The sequence below is a fragment of the Fusarium vanettenii genome, assembly GCF_000151355.1.
Source record: "Fusarium vanettenii 77-13-4 chromosome 8 genomic scaffold NECHAsca_11_chr8_3_0, whole genome shotgun sequence".
Taxonomy (NCBI): domain Eukaryota; kingdom Fungi; phylum Ascomycota; class Sordariomycetes; order Hypocreales; family Nectriaceae; genus Fusarium; species Fusarium vanettenii.
In genome coordinates this window covers 664,002-685,064 of record NW_003315873.1, presented here as the reverse complement: position 1 = coordinate 685,064, position 21,063 = coordinate 664,002, and the positions used below count along the sequence as shown (strand labels likewise).

The following is a 21,063-nucleotide window of genomic DNA, read 5'->3' as shown; positions in this document are numbered from 1 at the left end:
GCTCCCAACCGGCCGGTTTTACCGGGTTTGTGGAGTCTGCAGGTTCGGACTTCGGCCGACTGTTCTTCTCGAACGGGGTGTGTCCACTATACAGACATACCACTGAAGCTTATGGGTAAATTGACCAATGGGTTGATGTACCAGCTTAGCGATGGACTCGGTGCGACGTAAGATGAGACCATGGGATTATTGCTCAAGGGCTGATGCCGGGCCGGGGAGTGTGAGAGTGGATTTGATCAGTGACGGTTTGGTTCGGTTACATCCCGTAGGATCACGCTTAGGGGATTCGTTCTCTCGCCGCTGAATGACGTTATGAATTGGAAGGGTTTGGACTGGTCACCGGCATGGCACGGCACGATCGCCAAGTGCTTGGTGTCAACCTGAAAGATGCAGCCTTGGGTCCTTGGCGAACACCTATCTTAAAAAGGCCAAGACCTGTCAACGGTTTTTTGAGATGTGCATATCTTATCTTGAAACTTCAGCGCCTAAAAGTCCGTCTCAGTAAGATGCCTGGTACAAGCCATAGCTCCCCAGACAGCCGTGCAAGGAGTCGTATGACTCTTAGGTCTCCCTGGCCTCGGCCGCCGGACATCAATGAGCGACTGGCCCCAGAGTAGTTCTTCGGCTCTAAATACCCCCACGGAATGCTTCTAGACCTGGCCTTTCTCCATTATTCAAGCCTTGTCATCTAATCACTACCCTGGCCAACTCGTCATCAGCGTCGGTCACGACCGTCAAAGCTTTGACCTTATTTCAGGCACAAGACCATTGGCAAATAATCAGCGTCTGGAGTTGATGACCCAGATCTTCGAGCATAGCCAAGGTTTCATTCTATGTGAGCTGAAGAGGTTGAACGCGTTGAGGTCACCTTAAACGTGTATCATTAATTGCATCTCCCGTCCCTGGTCTAGTAACACGGAGTAAAAGCCAGTTCTGTGGAACTGTATAAGTCTCTCTAAACGTTTTACCTCACCACACTCACGAGATCCAACTTCTGTTCGTACAGACCGACCTAGGCATGATTACAAAACGTGTTGCCGTCCGTATCAAGCCTCTATTACTCTAACATTTGTTAGAGTATAGAGCAATTCTTAGATCCGAAAATGATTTCATCTAAAAGGATACCCAATTTTTTAAACCCCAGCAGTATTGAGACGAGCTTATAGCTGAGGGACGTGATGTGTGTTGCCCAAGGGTAGTCACGTGTTTGTCCTTCAAACGACGTTTAAGGCCTTCTAGTAATGCAGTGCAGAGCTGCCTTGCAGAAATATGAGCACATACCTGCTCACCGCTCATGATACTATTTAACAAACTTGCAACTCCTGTTGTCTGCCAAACTTGGATCTCCTCAAGCGCGCCAGTCCTGATCTTCAGGCCTACCTCAATCCCAGAAATGGCCGAACCGCTGGCTGTGGTTGGAGTAGTGGCCAGCCTGGTGCAGCTCACCGACGCCTCGATCCGAACCTGTCTTTGTCTATATGGCTTCTTTTTGGGCCTGCGTAATTCGCAACCCGAGTTCCATCGCCACGCAACTGGTTTGAGATCTTATTAATGGTTCTCTGATAGCCGTCACTAAGAAAGCTGTAGTAATTCGGGATGTCCACGATGCAATTCAATCGATCCGCGGAACAGTTGTCAGCCAGAACTTGAGCGAAGCCGAAAAGAAAGGTCTTGTCAGTCATCTCAATAGCATGGACCAAGAACTGTCGACTCTTGAGAAAGAAACAGCGGCCAAAGATCCAGCCAAGTTAAAGGCGAGGATTATCCTGGCTTTGAAGTCAGCCGAGACAGAGCGAGCACTACAGAGGCTTGAGAACCACAAAACAACCCTTCTACTCTATCTGCAGGCATTAAGCTTGTAAGATTCTCCTTACCTTAATCCATGGTCATATTCGTCTAACTGGTGTGGTAGTAATCGCGCTGAGAAGATTCTTTGTTCCCAGAATTCAGCAGAGGCTCGCCTGCAATCTCTCATAGAGCAGCAGGATAGACACGAAAGCGCCATACGAAGTGATATTGAAAATGGCATAGAAGATCTCAGTGAGAAAATGGGAATCCTGGACTCTGCCGTTGGTATCTCCCAAGAATGCTTAAGGGAGGGCTTCTTCACCATATCTCGTGAGATACAGGTTTCTGGGGAACATCTGAGAAGCATATTTCGCCAAGAACTGCAGCGTCAACTTCAGCCGCTTGTTGAAGAGGCCATGACAAGATCTGAAATGCGGAGGGCAGCTACTCCTAGGCAGCTCTGCCTAGATGTGGGCGCGGCGACAACTTCAGTTACGACGGTCAGAGTGATTCGGGGAAGAGATGTACCGGGATTGCTGCTCTCTAGGATTGACAGGACTGACATAGTTCATTTTTTTGGTTGGGTAGCCGTAGGGTACGTTGGCACCATGGCGGCGGCGATGAAGTAAATGATCCATAAATACGTCGTTGAGGTGCTCTGCAGTAGCAAGCGTAACGGCACCGCTGTCCGGGTTGCAGGAAGTCAAGTATCCTCGTAACCTCCACAACTATGTATACATCAAAGGATATGTGAAAATTACAACCGTGCTTTCTGAATAGGGATGCGAGATGTACAAATAGAAAAATACCTGACGACAGTTGAGCAGCTCCGCAATCACGCATTTGCGCATGTTCAGGCTTAATGCTATATATTGACAGGGGAGAACCCTGGCGGAGGATCCATAACTGCACCTACGATGCTCATCGGCATGAGGAAGGATGGGAGCCAAGGTGGAAGGATCACTCTCGGCTATCTCGATGCTAAAGAGAGGCCTTGGCGAGCTCTCATGACGCATTTGCATGATCTCGTTTACAGACGTGTATATCATGGGGACAATTTCATATTGAATATAGAAAAGATGAGCTTCACACTCTGACACAACTCACACCACCCTCAACACCATTCACCTTCATGCACCTCTCAACCACGACTCGCGTCTTCCTCTAAGCCCACAATTTCAAAGCCACATTTGTATCAATCTTGGTCATCATTCATCTCTTCGTTGCATCTGCGTCTTAGTCAACATCAATAAGCACCTTCAGGGCACCATGCTTGGCGGCTTCGCCAAAGGTCTCGTAGGCCTTTTCCATCTCACTGAGCTTGAAACCTATGGACCTCGTTAATAAGTATTTCTGTGAAAGTTGTAGGGATTCTTACGGTGGGTGATGAGCTGCGAGGGCTGAAGCTTGCCGGACTGGACCAGCTTGAGCAGCATGGGGGTGGTAACAGTGTCGACCAGTCTGGTAGTGATGGCTAATTCAAATCACGTTAGAATCCGATTGCACATTCATACGGTCTGAAGAGCTCAACTCACAAATGTTCTTATCCCAGAGATTCTGGAGGTGAAGATCGACCTTGGTGCCGTGAACACCCACATTGGCCAAGACACCACCAGCCGCAAGGAGGTTTTGGCAGAGATCGAAAGTTGCTGGGATACCGACAGCCTCAATCACAGAGTCGCATCCCTTTCCATCAGTCAGAGCCTTGACCTGAGCCACGGCGTCTCCCTTGGAGTTGTTGATGGTTTCAGTAGCGCCAAACTTTTTGGCCACTTCGAGTCTTCCAGCGTCTGTGTCAATGGCAATGATCTTGGACGGGGAATACATCTGGGCCGTGATGATAGCTGCCAGACCAATTGGCCCAGATCCAACAACGGCAACTGTGCTGCCTGGCTGGACTTTGCTGTTGAGAACACCACATTCGAGACCGGTGGGGAAAATGTCGCTGAGCATCACCAGCGAGGACTCATCTGCGCCCTCGGGAATGGGGTGGAGACTGGAGTCGGCGTGAGGAACGCGGACGTACTCGGCTTGAGTGCCGTCAATGGTGTTGCCAAGAATCCAGCCGCCAGAGACGCAATGGCTGTACATGCCCTTGCGGCAGTATTCGCAGGTCGCGCAGGCCGAGATGCAAGAGATAAGAACCTTGTCACCCTTCTTGAAGCGTCCCACGGCCGATCCAGTCGACTCAATGATGCCAACTCCTTCATGGCCTAGAATGCGGCCAGGTGTGCAGGTAGCAACATCACCCTTGCGAATGTGAAGATCAGTGCCGCAGATGGTCGTCTTGAGGACTTTGATGACAGCATCAGTGGATGACTTGATCTCAGGCTTGGGCTTGTCCTGCAGAGACACGGCATTGCTTCCATTGTAGATGAGAGCCTTCATGGTGGACAGATATCTCAAAGTGAACGGGCTGGACTGAAGTCGTCGTAGTGGAGTGATTCTGGTGGCACCGGATAGCGCGGGAATGGATGATCTGATCAGGATAGACCTGGAAACTCTTGCAACAGTCGCCATGGTTGGGAGAGGAGACAATGACTTTATAGCAACGCAATGCGGGGAGAGGGGGGCGGTAATAGCTTGTAAACACGAGGGAGCTGAGTCAATTGCAGCGCAATTCCTGCATGCGAGAAGATGCTTTCTCAGCAAAAAGTCAAAATTTCTTGTCTTGTCGTCGACGGTTGGGTGGGCTCCGGCACATGTCGGATCATGACATGATTACGGTCAGGAGCAGCGTAACATGACACGCCTCACCGCCAATGAGGCGCCTGAACGGTTTGCGGGGTGCAGTCAATGGTGAGACTTTTTTCGCCTTCGGGTTTGCTCCTCCGGGGCGGGGGAGGATGTTAGATGACAAGGGTGGTTCGATTTGAGGCTGCGAATTCAGACTTGTTTGGCTTGATGAGGTTTGGGATTGTTGGCTCCTTTGCGGGGAGCGTTGGATCGTTCATGAACTAGAGGCTTATGGCGTAGCAGTTTTGAACTTCTACTAGGATCTTGAATCGTTGCAATGCTCTGCCGGCCGCAAGATGCAGCTCTGCTAGAGTACAATGCAAGCGAGCAGTTTGAGCAAGGCTGCGGAGCAAATCCCGTACCTGCATGTAGCTATTTGCGGAGCTGGTGCCGCAAGAAATTGCCCGTGGAAATCAGCGGAGCCTTATCCGTTGACTGCCGGTAGCATTGCGGAGGTCGGATCGACTTCCCCGCGTTGCACTATGCTTCGTCCCTTGACCTTGTTCTTGAACTAGCTTGGGGCTAAGTATACATAGAAAGGACGTCTTAACCAGATAGGCATGTTTAAGCCCTTTATTTGATATAGTGACTTCTTTTCTCGAAGAGGCGGTGTCGAGAGGTTGGGTTGCATGTAGCTCTCCTTTAATCAAACACATTCCAGTCCAAACTCAAATCACTGTAACTTGAATTGAGGGACAGGATTAGGAGCATGAATGAGGGTACTTTTGGACAATCCTTGACCAGGATATATTCATGTGTCCGTAGTATATACATATGTGCATGCAAAAGGTCCATCGAGGGCCGCCGAGATATGGCTGCTCCTACCTGGCCAGGGATATTAAGTCGCAATCAAGACAGGTCCAGTGGCTGAGGCAACCATACTGTGATCAATTCCTATTCAGGTTATGATCTTCTCGACCTTGACTAAGATTCCCCCCTCTGTTGGCATCCCTTTGCTGTCCAACAGATGCACAAACCGATACCCATTTCCCAGCCTATCCAGTCGGATACACGCCCACCCTGCCAATTCATCCCACTTAAAACCCTCATCCATGACCTGAAAACGCACCCAAGACAACTCTTCCAAGACCTCATTGACGTGTGGGAAGCTAAGGTGGTCTTCTTGGAAGTCTATGTCACATCCTTTGTGTGATATCGTGAAATCTGTGTACTTCTCGTTGCGCTCATATGACTCGCTTTCATCGCCGTGTTTGTCGCTAGGCCCTTCGACGTGAAGCTCTACACTGACGTATGGTTTGAACTTTTGCAGGGATGTGCAATCTTCCGGAAGGGGAATGTTTTGGCCAGAGTAAAAGGTGATGGAGAGTTTGACTTCTTTTGTGTTAACTGTGTTTGCTCCCGGTTTGTCCTGGAGGTACGGGCGATATCCTGAGAATTGGTGAGACAAAGAAGCGCAAAAATTGGTATGTTACGTACCCGGAGGCTTCAACAACCATCCTTGCGTGTCGGCAAACATGCCATTGTTGATCATCATTCCTGTATCCCACGTCTGCCAGTTCAGAGCCACCATCTGGATGCCCTTTCTCCAGAAGCTTGACGGATCCATATTGGAGGAATCAATACGGGCACCGCTTGGATACGTCCTCATAAAATGGTCTCTATTGTGGCTGAAAAGCTCGCAGGCGTGTGTATCCAGCACGTCTTGCACTTTTGTCTCCGATAATGAGAAAACGTGCATCGGATGCGATGCTTCTGGGGCGTCAAGAGCCTTGAAAGACACGCCACGTTTGTAAATACCCATGTTGCTCAGCTCTTGGGTCATTTTGTGGGAAGCGATTGGCTTGTCCCCCTCCTCATCGTCACTACTGGAAGAAGAGACAGGCCTCTCGGGCGGTGCGTACTTGACTTTGATGCGCAACTTGTTACGCAAGGAATCTGGAGTTGGTAGCTCGGTGGGGTCCCCATCAGGTTCTTCGAGAAGTAGGCCATCCCAAATCTCCCGCACGATACGAACCATAGCAAGTTGTTGCTCAGCACAGCAGTGAACTTCTAGAGACACAATAACGGGGAGGTCGTTGGTGGCGAAGGCGTTGTCCCGCATAGCGACGCAAACGTCACGGAAGGAGACTTCCCTGGTGAGAGTGTATCCATGCAGAACTCGGGGCTCAATAGCCAACACTTTGTCCATCTTGGATAGAGAACTGCGGCTGTTAGAAGTCCTGGAAGGAGCTGATGTCGTGTTCCGTAGCTCAAATCCCTGTCCTTTGGCCTCATCTTCGTGCTTGTCTTGAAATGAGGCCTTCATCTTGTCGAAAAGGCGCTCAACCCTAGTCTTTGACCTTTGAGTTCCGTCGACGCTCCTGTCCGAGTTACTTCTTGCAACGGATGCTCTACCGTCCCAAACATCAATCTCGACACAACGACATCCACGACGCAATGCGTCTATGTAAGGTTGCGTGGAAGAATCGCTTGATAGTTGGTTGCCGGTCAGGTAGGTGTTGTGGCTTAAGTTGATAAAGTAACTTACCAAAGGCCATGTCAAGTCCTCTTCCTTGGGTGGGTTGGTGATGTTGCAGTTGGGCGATGCCATCCATACCAGGAAGCCTTTTTCATCGAGATGATCTCTTGCTGCCAGCTCGATAGAACCAGGCGTTACGGCCTGTCGTTGAGAATATTGCAAGAACTCTCGAATCATCTCGTTGCTCCAGCTGTGTTGTCCTTGCCCAAGACCTTGACGGAACACGTGGGACAAGTAGTGTAGAGTAATGGCGTTGAAATGAGACACAGACGAAGTAGCACAGCTACCGTCAGCCTTCGATTCTTTGGCAAAGAGGACCATACTGGGCAAGTCGATATGGAAAACAGAAGTAATATGACAACGAAGTCTCAATGAACTTATATTAACTGAAGGCTACTGTAAAGATGAAACATGAGAGCCGTTCTGTTCCACTGTTTCTTGGCCCGGTCAGCGCCGAGTCAAAGCCTCCACCATGCGATGATGCCAAGGTAGGGAGGCCTCGAGTGGCAGTCAGATTGCATGTTCTCTCGAAAGTAATGCCTAGATATCGATAGACTACTTTAGCCAAGACCCCGGTGCTATGACAGCTTGGCTGCCGGAGTTCCGAAGTTTGTAATTGGGGCGTGAATTAGTCCGGCTTATGGATTCGGCGAGTCTGGGGACGAGTATTGCTACGTTGTTGGATTGTCTATTCTCTCAAATCGATCTTCCTAAACAACCTATTTCTATCTTCTTAGAGAATACCTAAATATTCTTACCTTTATTGGAGGGAGAAGTGAGTTCACAACGTCTATGAATCTCTAGCAATGGTGGGAACAATGGTATAAAGGACAGAACCAGAAGAGGAAAAAAAGCCTTCTTAGTGGTTTGGGTCAAGACCAAGATTCTGATTGGCCCATCCGTATAAACAGGGACCTCCCTCACCATCCACATTTTCTGATATTTATCACCCACCCATTGGCTGATCTAGATATACGGATGGACTACTTAGAAACCTCAAAGCCCTGCATTTCCAACCTCCTTCACATGCACGACAAGAAAAGTTCCGGAAACATGACTGTTACCACGCCCGTCAAGCCCAAGTTCAAGCGGGCTTTCAGTCACAAGGTCCGCACTGGCTGCATCACCTGGCATGTTCCTTCACCGTCTCTCCGTCTTGAGCTGAACTAACGTCGTGTAGCAAGTGAGTACTCCATGAAAATAACATTATATCCGGTCTATAGACTCACGCGGTACACAGGATCCGGCGTGTCAAGTGTGACGAAGAAAAACCCATCTGTCGTCGCTGCATCAACGAAAAGTTCAAGTGCGACGGCTACGCAATGCCACCAAGACGAAAGAACGCCAAGGCCAAGGCCAAGGCAGAGTCAGTAGCAGCTCGACAGTCTGAGCTTCCCCTGACCATCAGCGAAGCAATGTTCTCGACGAACTGGGAGAAATTATACTTCCATCATTTCCTGCACTGGACGGCGAAACAACTGTTAAGCTCCCCCGATTCGTCCAACTTTTGGCTTCGCTATGCTCTCCCGCTAGCTCATCACTGTGAGGCCGTCAGATATAGTATGGTGGCCGTTGGCGCGTCCCATCGACTTTCCATGGCCCGGTCTGTCGCGCACCTGAAACCTTTCGAGCTCGAACGCATCGCCATTCATCAGTATAACAAAGCTATTTCAGTAATCATGCCGTCCATGTCTGTGGATTCCGTTTACAACAGGCATTGCATATTGATATGCTGTCTCTTATTCGTCTCCGTCGAGGGTCTCATGGGCCGATACGATGACTTGCTTCGACACCTGCGATCCGGCAATCAGCTACTGACCTCGTCTCTCAAAGATTCTACACCCGATGAATATGCCGTGAACGAGAAGCTCGTTGAGGTGTTTTCGCGCCTCAGCACCGAAACATCCAATTTTTGCCAAAAGAACGTTGCCTCAGGAGTATCACAATGGTATCAAACCAACGCAAACCCGAACATCACACCTACTCAGCCCTTCCGAGACCTGGACGAAGCCTCATACGAACTGCAGAGGCTCAGTGTTCGCCGAATCGACAACGCTTGGTATAGTCGAGTTGAATGCGAAGACGATGATACAGACGAAGTCGAAAGCGCGAAGAGACTAGCTATGATACACGAGAACTTTTCTGCGTGGAATTCTCGCTTTGAAGCCATGCCGTGCGTCAACCAAACCAGTCTTCTGGATGAAAGCAGTTCGCAGCTGCGCAATCTACGGCTAGCACAGCAGTTCTGGAAGTTGACCAGCGCCGTCCTGGTCCCAGACGAGTCCATCTCAGGGCCCATCTCAGATCCTACGTTCTTCTACGACTTCATGGCAGCAGCCACAAGTGCAGCCGGGCCGCTAATTGCAATGAATCAGCCTACATTTTCTTTAGATGGAGACCTAATCTCAGGCCTGAACTTTGTAGCTGCGTCGGCGATCCACCCTTCGGTCGCTGGTGTCAAGATTCAGGCGTTGGACTTGTTGCGCAGACTGGATCGGAGGGAGGGAGTCTGGGATAGCGGAGATATAGTCAGGCTGTATGAGTTGATGGCAGCTGCTGATGAGGAGGACTGAGCCCCGGCCTCGTTCAGACGGCTACAGCGGGCAATTTAGAGGCCTCATTTCGGTGTTTTAGCAGAACTCTTGGTTTCATGATGTTGGTCATGCTGGACGGGTTCATATCCTCGAGAAGAGGTTCAAATGACCTGGTAAATCTTCGAGGCTGTGCTATTTAATTTCGTCATTCTCTGTTTCTTGGTTTTCTCATTATAAAGGAAACCAATCACCGATTTAGCATTCGTTCGACATAATAATGATAATATACCATACACATCCAAGTCGACCAATTAGGGGCATGGGGATAGGGGTCGTTGTTGCGAGCCGAGGCTCACGGTAATAAGTGGAGCCCACTCCTCACCTCCTCAGAGACCCATCTCCTTGCTTCGCATGTGAACAACAAATCCAGCTAGTATTGTATGAATTTGAGAAACTATGAGCAAACTCTACTCCAGCAAGGTCAACATGGCCGCCGTGGGCAGTTCACAGAGAAAAATCTTTTGCACTGATCCCGCCCAGTCCAGAGGTTCTTCGAGGGTTCACTTCAGAATCTAGATGCAATATCGCTGTTACTCGGCATGTTTATTAGGTACCTAGAACAGGACAAATGAACACTAGCAAGTATATTCTGGCTCTGACAGCAGGGTGCTGCCAATTAACCCTTCGGTTGGTTTACAACCCCTCCTGTATCAAGTCTCCGAGGAATGCTTAGTAGCTGCCAAGGTAACCGAGGCACGGACAACTAAGGTACACACGAGCCTCGGCAGGCTTTAGTACGAGTATATAGTCGAGACCTTATCTCCCCAGAGATATATGCTCCTTTATATCCTATCTTTTCCTTTTCTGTCACTCTACTCCATGCTTTCTATCCAGCATTGAACAATCTGCGATAAAGTCTGATAGGCACACAATAATCCACAGCCATTCTTATTTATCCACCACCAGATATAATCAAAATGCGTCTCAAGTACACAGAAGACCCTCCAACCTTCTCCGACCCTGCGGACCAAGCATTTCTACAGAAATTACAAGCACAAGTTGGCAAGCGCGGCCTTGGGCCTCTTTTCCGCACCTTGCTCATCTCTCCAACTTTTGCCCGTGGCTTTTTGGCTTTCTTCACTGCTCTCCGATCCCAGTCGACGCTACCTGCAGATGTGGTCGAGTTGGCCATGTCTCGCGTTGGGGTCTTGACTGGCGCCGCTGTCGAGTGGAATGCGCATGCACCCATGCTCAAGAAGGCGGGGGTTACAGATGAGGGGATTGAGACGGTCCGGACAGCGGCTCCGGGACATAAGGGCTCTGATGGAGAGGGTGGGTTGAGCGCCCGACTGTGGGATCTTATGCGCTATGTCGATGCAGTAACAAAGGACGTCAATGTCAGCGATGAAGTTTTTGAGGCCATGAGAAAGCATCTGAAAGATGACAGGCAGGTCTTTGAGTTCAGTAAGTCTTCCTCTTCCTGGCTGTTGGAGTAAGCGAGACAATTTGTTTCATATAGATCATGTAATATTGCATGCAGAAGGGTTCGTGGCAGGATATGCAGGCTCATAGTGGACGCGTTCGCTAACGACATAACTTACAGCTATGATCATCAGCGGCTACAACGCCTCCTCTCGCTTCTTTGTTGCCCTAGATGTGGCAGAAATGAAGGACGCTAAAATAAGCAAAGCCAAGCTGTAAAATGCTATTATATTTCGATTATTGCTGTTTGAATATACAGTGCCAAAGTAGGCGTGGTTCGATATTAGATTCTAGATCTACCTTGAGTTTTACTCAAAGAGAAAGAGAACTAACGCCAGGGGCCGGAATTATAGCATCATTTGAGCAGCAAATTCGAAATTGTCTGCTCGCTCTATCTAACAACGCTGTTTGACGGGTTTGACCTTGTTTCCTGGTGAGAGACGGTCGTCGGAAGGCGCCCAGGAACCGACAGTCTTAACTCACATCGAGAGATTAGATCAAGCAGTCTTAAATTTTCTTCCGCAATATGGCTTTGAGCGAATTTTCCCATGTCATATCGAGCATAATCTAGCCTTACTGGCAGTGGATATAGCTCTGCCCTCTTGCTGTTGGCGAACCACCACAGGTATCTTAGCTAACAATGTCATGTAACTTCTCTGTATCCTTTGCATTGCACGACTTTATTAAATCCTCATTTACTTGCTATTGTCTACTCATAACTCTCCCAAGGTAGCAAGTTCTCATATTGCCCTCTAATAAAGTAGCTAAGCCAAAGACGTGGACTCCTTGGCGGGGGTATCAAGTTGAAATCGAGGCCGTTACAATTATATACATTTCCCCTTCATTCATCTCCCACATAATAGATCTGGCATTGATTCCAGATCATTGGGTCCTGTGACCCCATTTGCAGCCTGGCACATACGTCCTGTTATCCGTACGGCATATCAAGGCCTGCAGAGTGCTGCCCAGTGAAGGAACCGTCATTCCCACAGGATTTCCAGGTTCTTCATACCAAGATGCCGGTTCTTCAAAAGTTTGGCATCCCGGCGCTGGGTGCAACATCGCGTCCCAGGAATTTCGACGCGTCGTATTCGACTGTTCAGAGTGGCGGTGGCAGATAGTCGTGCGGATTCGGAAATCGACCCTAACCCTTATCCAATCCACTTCCGGCTTCCACTGCCTCAGCCGTAATGGCTCTTCAGTCATGGTGGTGTGATGTATTCTTAGCATCGTCTGCCACTTCACGTCTCTTTCCTTCTAAACGGAGACGCCACCGGCCAGTAACTTTGGCGAGCCATACTCGGTTGGGATGTCGCGGCAGTGACGTCGGTAGGGTGGTGATGAGCATGGGAGACATGCTCCGTCTGATCAAGGGGATGAACCGAAGATGAGGAACCAGAAGGTACAAGTCCTCGGGAAGAAATAGTGCTGTCTACACGAGACAGAGGTTCCTTCGCATCTGTCAGGGTCTCAACATCAGCAAGAAAAAGCATGGACTCGCAAACATACAGTAAGGATCCGACATGTGAAACAAGTTGAATGGAGAAGTCCTTGGCTGGCCACGATTGTTTGTCCTTGACGACACATTATTGGCGGCTTCTGGAACTGGATGCAACTGGATGTCGTCATCAATGGCAGCGATACCTCCGGAATCAGCATTCATATGCATGCAATTGCAGTCTTTGTGCTGCACGAGCAGCAGCAGCTTGTTCAGCACGACAAACTCCATCTTCAACTTGATGCTGTAGACCACGGGCTTGTATGTCGTCTGGATCTGGAAGTGGCTGAGGTACTGGGTAATGAGCAGGCTTATGTCGAGAAGGATGACGAGAATGTTGACGATTATGAGGTTCCTGATGATTTTGCGCTCCAGGGCTTTTTTGATGACAAAAATGGGCTTGAGGCCCCGTGCGGTTTCCCAGATATAAAAACCTGAGATGATGGATTCCTGGAGGAAGAAGCCTGCGAGTTGGATGCGCTCGTAGATATTAAAGGCGGCCAGGTAGCGGTGAGAATCCTTGGTGTTGCTGCCGAGGAATAAAACGGTGACGGGTACGTGAAGAATAAAGAAATTGGTAATAATCATGCCGAGAACCCAGCGCGTCTTTGTCTTGTCGTCGACGATGAGGTGAAGTCGCGAGTAGAGAACGACAGATTGGCCCGTGACCATGCCATACCATCCGATACAGGTCAAGACGCAGAGCGGGAAATTGGGGCCGAGGCTGTAGTAGCGCAGCAGGACTACTATGGAGTGCAGGGCGATGCCCAGGGTGGCGGTGAGCATGCTCCAGAAGTAGAGGCCCTCGTGGCGTTTGAAGCGGTTCAGCAAGGAGATGAGGATCTCGACGCAGTTGTAGCAGGCCACGGCGAAGAAGCCCGCGATGACCATGTTGATGGCCAGCGGCGCCGTGATGGGACCCGTCTCTCCTGTGGCAGCCATGGCGAGTAGGTCGCTGCCGCGGCGACGAGGCCGATCATGATACTGTCAACGTGAAAGGGAAAGGGAGGAGGAGAGGACGTGAACTAAAGCTTGTTTCTGGTGGAGAAGAAGAAATTGGGGCAGGTTTATTTACGAGAGACCGAGAATCCCTGTGATCGCCGCCCTTGCTACTCTGCTTTGCGGCTGCAGCGTCAATGATCGATAGCTTGGCCCTCCTGGGCACCTGGGGTCATTCTCAGCTGGAGCCATTGGCCAGAGCTGGAACCCCCTGCATGCAGAGCTGGCCTCTAGGGGAAAGCTAAAGGTCGGTAATGCCGGGGATAGGATATGATTCAGGTTAGACGTTTGGGTCAAGCCACACGGAGCAGCAGCAGCAGCAGCGACAAAGGGCGCATTCTATCTTGTCGAATTTCCTGCATCGGCTTCAGCGATCAGAAGTGACAGATGGGAACCCAGGTGAATACGGTGGGCATGGCACACGAGGGGCATCGAGATTGGCTGCGTCATCTCGGCATCGCCTGGGCTTGACGGACCCGCGGATCCCGGGGAGACCAACCCGGGCGGGACTACAGGGAGTCTTGGTGTTTAGTTAGGGGTCTCTTTTCTTGTGTCTTTGGCCAATGACGTGAGCACGTCTCTTCAAGGGCCAATGGTCACCCCAGGAATTTGCCGTTTTCAAAAGCACGCTCTTTATCTGCCCTTGTTACGCTCGAACCCCTTCGCGACGCACGCCTGAACCCAAGAGGCAGGTTCACTACCTGAATTTGTCACCAACAGAAAGCTTATCCCATTAAACGGCCGCATTCCATCGTCGATTCAAAATCCCGTTTATGTCAACGTCCAACTCGGTCTCGGTGTGCTTATCGGTGCTACGAGTCATGCCCGCATAAGCCCGTGGCTTATGAAGCCATACGACGGATGAAACCGTATTTGCAAAATACCACACCGCGAGCATAAGTCACATCATCAAAAACAGGCATGGACTTGGCCCCTTTGAGCGTTGCGTTGATGAGACACTAGTACAGGGCGTGGTCTGACTTTGGCGATCAATGTCAGGTTTTGGTCGGTGCTTCGTAGGGCGACTCTCTACCTGATACGATCGTTCGGCCGTTCGCCCGAAGAAAAACGTGGCCTGGGAATGCCACATGTCTTGCTACTGTTGATACTGACATTGACAGTGTCGATCTCAAGCATCGTTGACGCCGGACTCTCAGATCAGGCCGCTGGTCCACACGGATCTTTTCACGTAAGCCAACCACACGACAAAGCTCTAACCTTCCAAATCTACAGTAGTCTTGCTCCAGTCTTCAAGCTTGCGAGAGGTGACACACTTTCTGCGGCTCCGCCACGCGCAAAACAAGCCCGTCTCAAGCCATCGATTGGCGTCTCAAGTTCCGCAGTCCACACATCGATGGGCAACGCCGTCGAAGCGGTCAAAATAGTCTAAAAAACCTTATGGCAACGAGGGGAAAGCTACGAGAGTGGAGGCTGGGAGAGATTGGGGTTAGATGCCGCTGCCAGCTTCGATCTTGGGGACGGAAGGGCTACTGCCGAACCGAGCGGGAGAACAGGGGGGAAAGGAGGAGGATGGATGGCGGCTTGTTATGGTTTTGCGAAATGGTGGAAAAGAAAAGGGGATTCGTTATATGACATCATTTTGATAGGATGCCAGCTCTTGTGCATTCGGAGACTCATTCCGGATGGCAGCCCCTGTTTACCGCTACTGGCCCATCCCATTACTAGTACCAGCCCCTGCATCTTGGCAGCACATTCATAAACGCGTATTTATCACCTCCTGCGCGATAACGTTCTTCCTTTTCCCTGGAATGATCAAAGGCTTGGGTCTAGGGTGGGTTGACTTGATGCGTCCACACTCCTGTCAGACACAGCTTCTCATACATCTTGAGATGAAAACTTGAACTGAACATGTTCAAGACAGAGTCATGTTTGGACCAGAGACACCACGATCCCTGTACATGACAAACCCAGTGCTCACTTTGTCATTTGAGAATTGCTTGTCAACTCGAAGCGTCTACAAGACTCGACATCAATTGACCCGTCTTACGGTTGCGAAACCCCGTATTTACTCTGTTATGAACGCACATCGACTTGAACACCGCCTCGAAGCAGCTGCAATCCCTCAGTAAAGAGGCGCAGCACCCCTAGCCACCAGGCAGACATGATTATTAACCCGAAAATGAGGCTGCGCATCGTCTTATGACTGGCAAAAGGCATGAACCCCCTCAATATGGTAATCATATAGCGTCGTCGTTCTCGTTTAACCTCCGCAATCTCCACTTTCCTTCGCATTCGCATGACAGGTCTTAGCATTGCATTCCCGATTGGGTAATTATGTTGCGAGCCTCGCACTTTGATCCTATTACAGCGCACACAACTCTTTTCATTCACTTAAAGGCCCTGGGGGAGAGGGATTTTACTCTCTGGGGATCGAGAAAGTCCGTAGGAGATGGGAAATGACCTGAGGGAAAGGATGGGTAGAATCATTGACAGAGCCACGATTTTCGTCGTAGACATGAGGCGAGTTTGTAAATATTAAGAAGGAAAAATGTGTATATATACGCTTCCTGATATCTACTTCTTTTCTCCATTATCATCTCCCATCCTCACATCAACTCCGACAGCCTTTCCTCCTCTCTCCACAATGAAGTTCTCTCACTCCCTTCTGCTTACTGCCCTAGGCGTCTCATCCTGCGCCGCGGCCGAGGACCTTCGGGATGAACACCCAGTTCTCCTGCTCAGTGAAGACGAATCCTTCCACTTCGAGCTGCTCGTACCTCTCGAGCAAGCCATCGGTGGAGGCTCCGACATCAACCCGGTGCTCCTGGCCGCAAAGAACATCACCCCCGGAGACCTCGATAGCTTCAGCGAGGTCTTTTACCAGCTCGCCAACGAGACAAAAGCCCAGGCCGAAGACCCTGAGTTTGCATATGACCCCATCAATGTGAGAGATGCTTGGTTTTCCGCTGCGACGTATTTCCGTCGGGCAGACTTTTATCTGCATTCTGACTGGGAGGATCCCCTCATCAACTCTCTTTGGGAAGAGCAGACCGCTGCCTTTAACAAGGGCATGGCTTCCCTCCCGCACCCCGGTAAACGCATTCGTGTCAAAGCCGATAACTTTACCGTCGAGGCTATCTGGTATACCGAGTCCGAGCACTCTCTGCGACCGACCATAATCATGGGCAATGGCTATGATGGAGCTCAAGAGGATTTGTACCACATTGTCGTCACTGGAGCCCTCGCCCGTGGATGGAACGTTCTTACCTACGAAGGCCCGGGACACCCATCTGTTCGCCGAAACCAAAACCTCGGATTCATCCCCGACTGGGAACGTGTCGTCACTCCCCTTGTAGACTATCTACTCAACGAAAAGGCCGCCGCCGTCGACTCGGAGAAGCTCGCTCTGTTCGGCTACTCATTCGGAGGATACCACGCCGCCCGCGCTGCCGCCTTCGAGCCCCGAATCAAGGCCGTCCTCTGCAACGGTGGAGTCTGGGACACATATGAGTCTTTTAGCTCCGGCCTCACCCCCGAGATGAAAGAACTCCTCGAGTCCGGCAACAAGGAAGAATTCGACAAGATCGCAGAAAAACTGCGAAAGGACCCCTCCACCCCCACGACATTCCGCTGGGGCATGAACCAGGGTCTGTGGTCCTTCAACGTCAGGTCACCCTACGACTTTATGCAGCTTACCAAGCAGCACACCCTCAAGGATGTCGTTCACCGCATCAAGGCCCCCGTGTGGATTGCTGACGCTGAGTTTGAGGGTTTCTTCAGGGGACAATCTGCCAAGGTTAAGAAGGCACTTGGTGAACAGGCTGACTTGCATGTTTTCCGGGGAGCTGCGGGATATCACTGCCAGACTGGTGCGGGACAGGAGATGATGAGGGTCATGTTTGCTTGGCTGCACAAGACTCTCGGTGTGTAAGAAGGGATGAGTCTTGTGGGGAAACTTTACTTTCTTCTGGCGTCTTACTCATCATGAGACGAGTTTGCTTTCACCGGATGGTTTAATCTGGCCTCATATTTGACATGACTTATTAGAGAACGTGTAGTTGAATTGATCCTGTTAGCAAGACATGTCTTCCCTTGTGCTTTTCCATACCTATGCCTCATATCGCAAATACGCCCACAGCGAATATGTGCCCGCAGTAAATGCAGAAGAAGGGAAAAGTCTAGTGGTAGATCTTTCGACCGCCCGGACATAAGCTTGGGATGTGGCAGGTTGGTAGATGGGACCAAGCGCCGGCCAGATCGTGGGTATCTAGCATCTTTTTAGGCGTCTCTGACTACGAGGGACGTGGGAGATCTGCCCGTTTCCTTGCTCATACTTTATGGCCCCCTATTAAGATTTACACGTCTGGACGATAAAGCTTTGTCTTTCGTTCTGAGTATGGTTTGCCTTCCAAGAAGGCCGCGATGCGATGAGTGGTGTTAAAGCTGGGAGGACTAATCATTGACGGGTAGTTGTTTTATCTTGCCTCATTGTGGAATAATGGCTATCCAAAATAATTCATTAATTGCACTTTTAGTTCCGCGACTTCATTTCCATGATTCTCTTGTCCACTTATCTTAAGAAGTGTGCATCCTCCTTAGTGTTGACTTTCTGCCCCAGGGGGTTGTATTGAGGCGGAGCCCACCTAGGAAGATTCATCGAATAATCGAGGAGATGGGGAAATGGTCGAAAATAGCTCTTCATTTTCCCCTCCTGGTCTTCTTTGTCGGGCGACTGCAAAAGGTTTAGTTGTGACATGGCTCACGCTGAGATAAGAATGGGTAAAGACCTTCTTGGGTGAGCTCGTGCTGGATTTGCTTGGGCTCTTTGGCTTGGCCTTTTCTATGCCCCAAATCTCTTCCAACAAGTCGGCAAGGTCATTGGGTGTTATCTCGATAGGCTTCTTGGGCCAATCATATTTAGGGCTGGTCGGGTCTGGCGAGTCCATTTCTGATTGTTCTGGAGCCTTAGTCGCTGTTGGACAGAGTGGTGGCGTGAACTTGTGTTCGATTGAGGTCCAGCAGTTGATGTTGCCAGCAAGGGACAAGGCAGCTGAAAGAGCGCAGACACCCCCTTGATATAAGTTAATGCGGGGGATTCAGCCCCCCTCCTCCTTTTCAACAAGTTGAGGATTGCTGGGAAACTGCGGAACATTTTGTTGAGGTTCCGTGGGAATGTACCGAGCTGTCACCGCGTGGTTGATATGGCTTTCGGGCCTAACTCGGGCTCTTGATATTTGAACTCACCACCCTTTTCTCCCGACTCAAGACTTGCAAGAAGCATTACTTTGCCATATTATATGTCTAGGGCCATGAGGCTAACAAGGAACATATCCAGATTGACAGCCGGGATATCGTGTCGCGAGAAACCATTACTCGGCTCTGACAGACTGACACGCTTGAGATCCGAGCCGGGACAACTCACAGCATGGACCGACGTGGGGTGTATTCGGCAGTGGTCAAGGGTCAAACAAGAAAGGGACCGACAGTTAGACCGTATGGGCGACGTATCCCCTTCCCGAGACCCAGATTGCTGTGCATCTCGGAGAGATGGATTAGGAGGCCGATAGTGTGATCGGTCTTTTGCAGCAGCCATGGCAACCAGACGTATAACTTGAGTGCCATAATCTTCCGAGACAATGAACTGGCTTTTTGGTCTGATTTTCAAGGATGTGATAATCAACAGGTCAAGATCTCTGTATGATAGTCTCCATTGGATAACCCTTGCTCAGATTCCGTTCATCGTCGGGCATTTCTTGAGCATTCTCCTGGTGGAGATGCCGATGCTCCCATGGCTGTTGTGAAGAACCAGGGCGGCAACGTGGTACAGGAAATCAAGACTACTTGACAAACGAATGCCATGTGACGATGGGACCAGTAAAGCTTGAACCCAGGTCGGGAAAGCTCACGCGAGATACTTCCGCCCTTCTCTAGGCTTTCTAGTATCTGCATGGGAGCATATCCCTTCAAAGCAATATCTTGCCCTCCCTCATCTATGGGGGAAACTCGCGACGCGAGGCTCGGGTGACGAGCCTGGACGCCGAAGGCCTGACACTTTGACACCAGAATGTGTACCCGCTTCATGGTCCGGTCAACCCGCAGTAACCTCGATGAGGCGGAATCCAAAAGCTCCGCGGGCCCGAGGGTAGGATACACGCCGAAACCTGGTCCGGGAGAGATAGGCTGCAATAGGCCAGGTAAACCTGGGAACGGAGTGAGTTGCGGCGACAGGGAGCGCGGTTCGTTATTGTCGCCCGCGAGAGAGTCGCTGTCCTTGTAATTGACAAGGGTATAACATAATAGACCGCCAATTACACTTGCTTTGAGAGCTGGGGTCGGTATGGACCGTGACCTGAGATGTCCATGTTTAGCCGTGCTGATCAGTAACAACAGTGTGTATAAGATGAGGCCAGCTTGGTTTGCCATCCGGCATTTCCTCTTCTTTTCCAAAACCAGCATTGAATTCAAAACTCTTCAGGCCATGTTTTCTATCGTCCTGACTGCCGTCGCTGCGGCGGCACTTGCACTGTCGGAATCTCTTCCCTCTACAACACTTGCTCAGCTTGAAGTCGGCACATTCCTCGAAAACATAGCAGTACGCTCAAATGGGGATCTCCTCGTGACCAAGCTGTGGCCTTCGGCTGCCATATATACAATCCGAGCTCCATGGGAACGGCATAATACACTCGAAGAAATCATGTCAGTCCCTTCGATCCAAAGCATTTATGGCCTTGTCCAAGTCCCACCCAGCCGCCAAGATGTCGAGACATTCGTTTTTGTCGGTGGTAATTCTACAACCCCAGGAGAGACCGTGACTGGTTCGTTTGGCGCGTGGACCGTCGAGTTTAAATCGCCTGGAGACGAAGTCAAGGTCAGAAAAATCAGCGACATGAGACCTCAGAGCAAATTCCTCAATGGTGTCACAGCCATTCCTGGCCTATCTGACGTGGTTCTTGTGGCTGACTCTGCCAACGGCCTTGTCGGTCGTCTTGAACTGACCACCGGCACCTTTGATACCTCGACGTTTCGTTTCCCCCTTGAGATGGACCCGGTTGAGGACGCGAGACTGCCCATCGGCGTCAACGGCATTCAAATCCGCAACGAATATCTCTACTGGACAAATTCATTCCAAGCCTGTATCTACCGTATTACAATAACTCCTACTGGATTCCCTGCTAAGCATGCAAGACCGGAGCTTATTGCCAATCTATCCAAAGGCGTCAACTTTCTCGACGATTTCACCTTTGACGTCAACGGCAACATCTATGCGTCCACCAACCTTGATAACTCGATTGTCTTTATCGACGTCCAGTCCAAAGAGTGGGAGACGGTTGTGGGAGGAATTGGGGAGATGACTGTGGCCGGCTCTACATCTGTTGCGTTCGGTCGAGGGCGGAAAGATAAGGAGATTCTATATGTGAGCACGTCTGGAGCAATCGCGACGCCCGTCAATGGGACCGAGATTGAAGGCGCCAAGGTTGTCGCTATTGATACTAGGTTTCGAGAAATGTGACAGGGTTCGTCCTGTTGACTTGGATCTTGAAAAGCACAACTAGCGACCTTGATAATAGGATGAGACCAGCGAGCAG

General features: G+C 50.3%; 9 protein-coding genes across 9 annotated transcripts; 5 read left to right on the top strand and 4 right to left on the bottom strand.

Moving 5' to 3' along the window:
- Positions 1-1,393: 1,393 nt before the first annotated feature.
- Positions 1,394-2,417, top strand: NECHADRAFT_84131 (uncharacterized protein; the record flags this gene model as incomplete). The annotated part of the gene is made up of 3 exons (XM_003048518.1): positions 1,394-1,535; positions 1,588-1,858; positions 1,913-2,417. The coding sequence occupies 3 exons, from the start codon at positions 1,394-1,396 to the stop codon at positions 2,415-2,417; spliced, it is 918 nt and encodes a 305-aa protein (XP_003048564.1).
- A 607-nt stretch (positions 2,418-3,024) lies between these two features.
- NECHADRAFT_95800 (uncharacterized protein) lies at positions 3,025-4,176 on the bottom strand (the record flags this gene model as incomplete). Its single annotated transcript, XM_003048326.1, has 3 exons — positions 3,025-3,116; positions 3,167-3,262; positions 3,324-4,176. The coding sequence occupies 3 exons, from the start codon at positions 4,174-4,176 to the stop codon at positions 3,025-3,027; spliced, it is 1,041 nt and encodes a 346-aa protein (XP_003048372.1).
- A 1,246-nt stretch (positions 4,177-5,422) lies between these two features.
- On the bottom strand, positions 5,423-7,324 carry NECHADRAFT_47627 (uncharacterized protein; the record flags this gene model as incomplete). Its single annotated transcript, XM_003048325.1, has 2 exons — positions 5,423-5,913; positions 5,962-7,324. 2 exons carry the CDS (start codon positions 7,322-7,324, stop codon positions 5,423-5,425), a joined length of 1,854 nt encoding a protein of 617 aa, XP_003048371.1.
- Positions 7,325-8,056: 732 nt separating this feature from the next.
- Positions 8,057-9,576, top strand: NECHADRAFT_84128 (uncharacterized protein; the record flags this gene model as incomplete). The annotated part of the gene is made up of 3 exons (XM_003048517.1): positions 8,057-8,110; positions 8,184-8,186; positions 8,227-9,576. The coding sequence occupies 3 exons, from the start codon at positions 8,057-8,059 to the stop codon at positions 9,574-9,576; spliced, it is 1,407 nt and encodes a 468-aa protein (XP_003048563.1).
- Positions 9,577-10,514: 938 nt separating this feature from the next.
- On the top strand, positions 10,515-11,238 carry NECHADRAFT_84127 (uncharacterized protein; the record flags this gene model as incomplete). The annotated part of the gene is made up of 2 exons (XM_003048516.1): positions 10,515-11,001; positions 11,141-11,238. The coding sequence occupies 2 exons, from the start codon at positions 10,515-10,517 to the stop codon at positions 11,236-11,238; spliced, it is 585 nt and encodes a 194-aa protein (XP_003048562.1).
- Positions 11,239-12,481: 1,243 nt separating this feature from the next.
- Positions 12,482-13,465, bottom strand: NECHADRAFT_47747 (uncharacterized protein; the record flags this gene model as incomplete). The annotated part of the gene is made up of 1 exon (XM_003048324.1): positions 12,482-13,465. A coding segment is annotated over one exon (984 nt), but the record flags the coding sequence as incomplete, so codon positions are not given.
- A 2,656-nt stretch (positions 13,466-16,121) lies between these two features.
- NECHADRAFT_47388 (uncharacterized protein) lies at positions 16,122-17,408 on the top strand (the record flags this gene model as incomplete). Its single annotated transcript, XM_003048515.1, has 1 exon — positions 16,122-17,408. The coding sequence occupies one exon, from the start codon at positions 16,122-16,124 to the stop codon at positions 17,406-17,408; it is 1,287 nt and encodes a 428-aa protein (XP_003048561.1).
- Positions 17,409-18,047: 639 nt separating this feature from the next.
- NECHADRAFT_84124 (uncharacterized protein) lies at positions 18,048-18,423 on the bottom strand (the record flags this gene model as incomplete). Its single annotated transcript, XM_003048323.1, has 2 exons — positions 18,048-18,209; positions 18,241-18,423. 2 exons carry the CDS (start codon positions 18,421-18,423, stop codon positions 18,048-18,050), a joined length of 345 nt encoding a protein of 114 aa, XP_003048369.1.
- Positions 18,424-19,955: 1,532 nt separating this feature from the next.
- NECHADRAFT_47685 (uncharacterized protein) lies at positions 19,956-20,987 on the top strand (the record flags this gene model as incomplete). The annotated part of the gene is made up of 1 exon (XM_003048514.1): positions 19,956-20,987. The coding sequence occupies one exon, from the start codon at positions 19,956-19,958 to the stop codon at positions 20,985-20,987; it is 1,032 nt and encodes a 343-aa protein (XP_003048560.1).
- Positions 20,988-21,063: the final 76 nt, after the last annotated feature.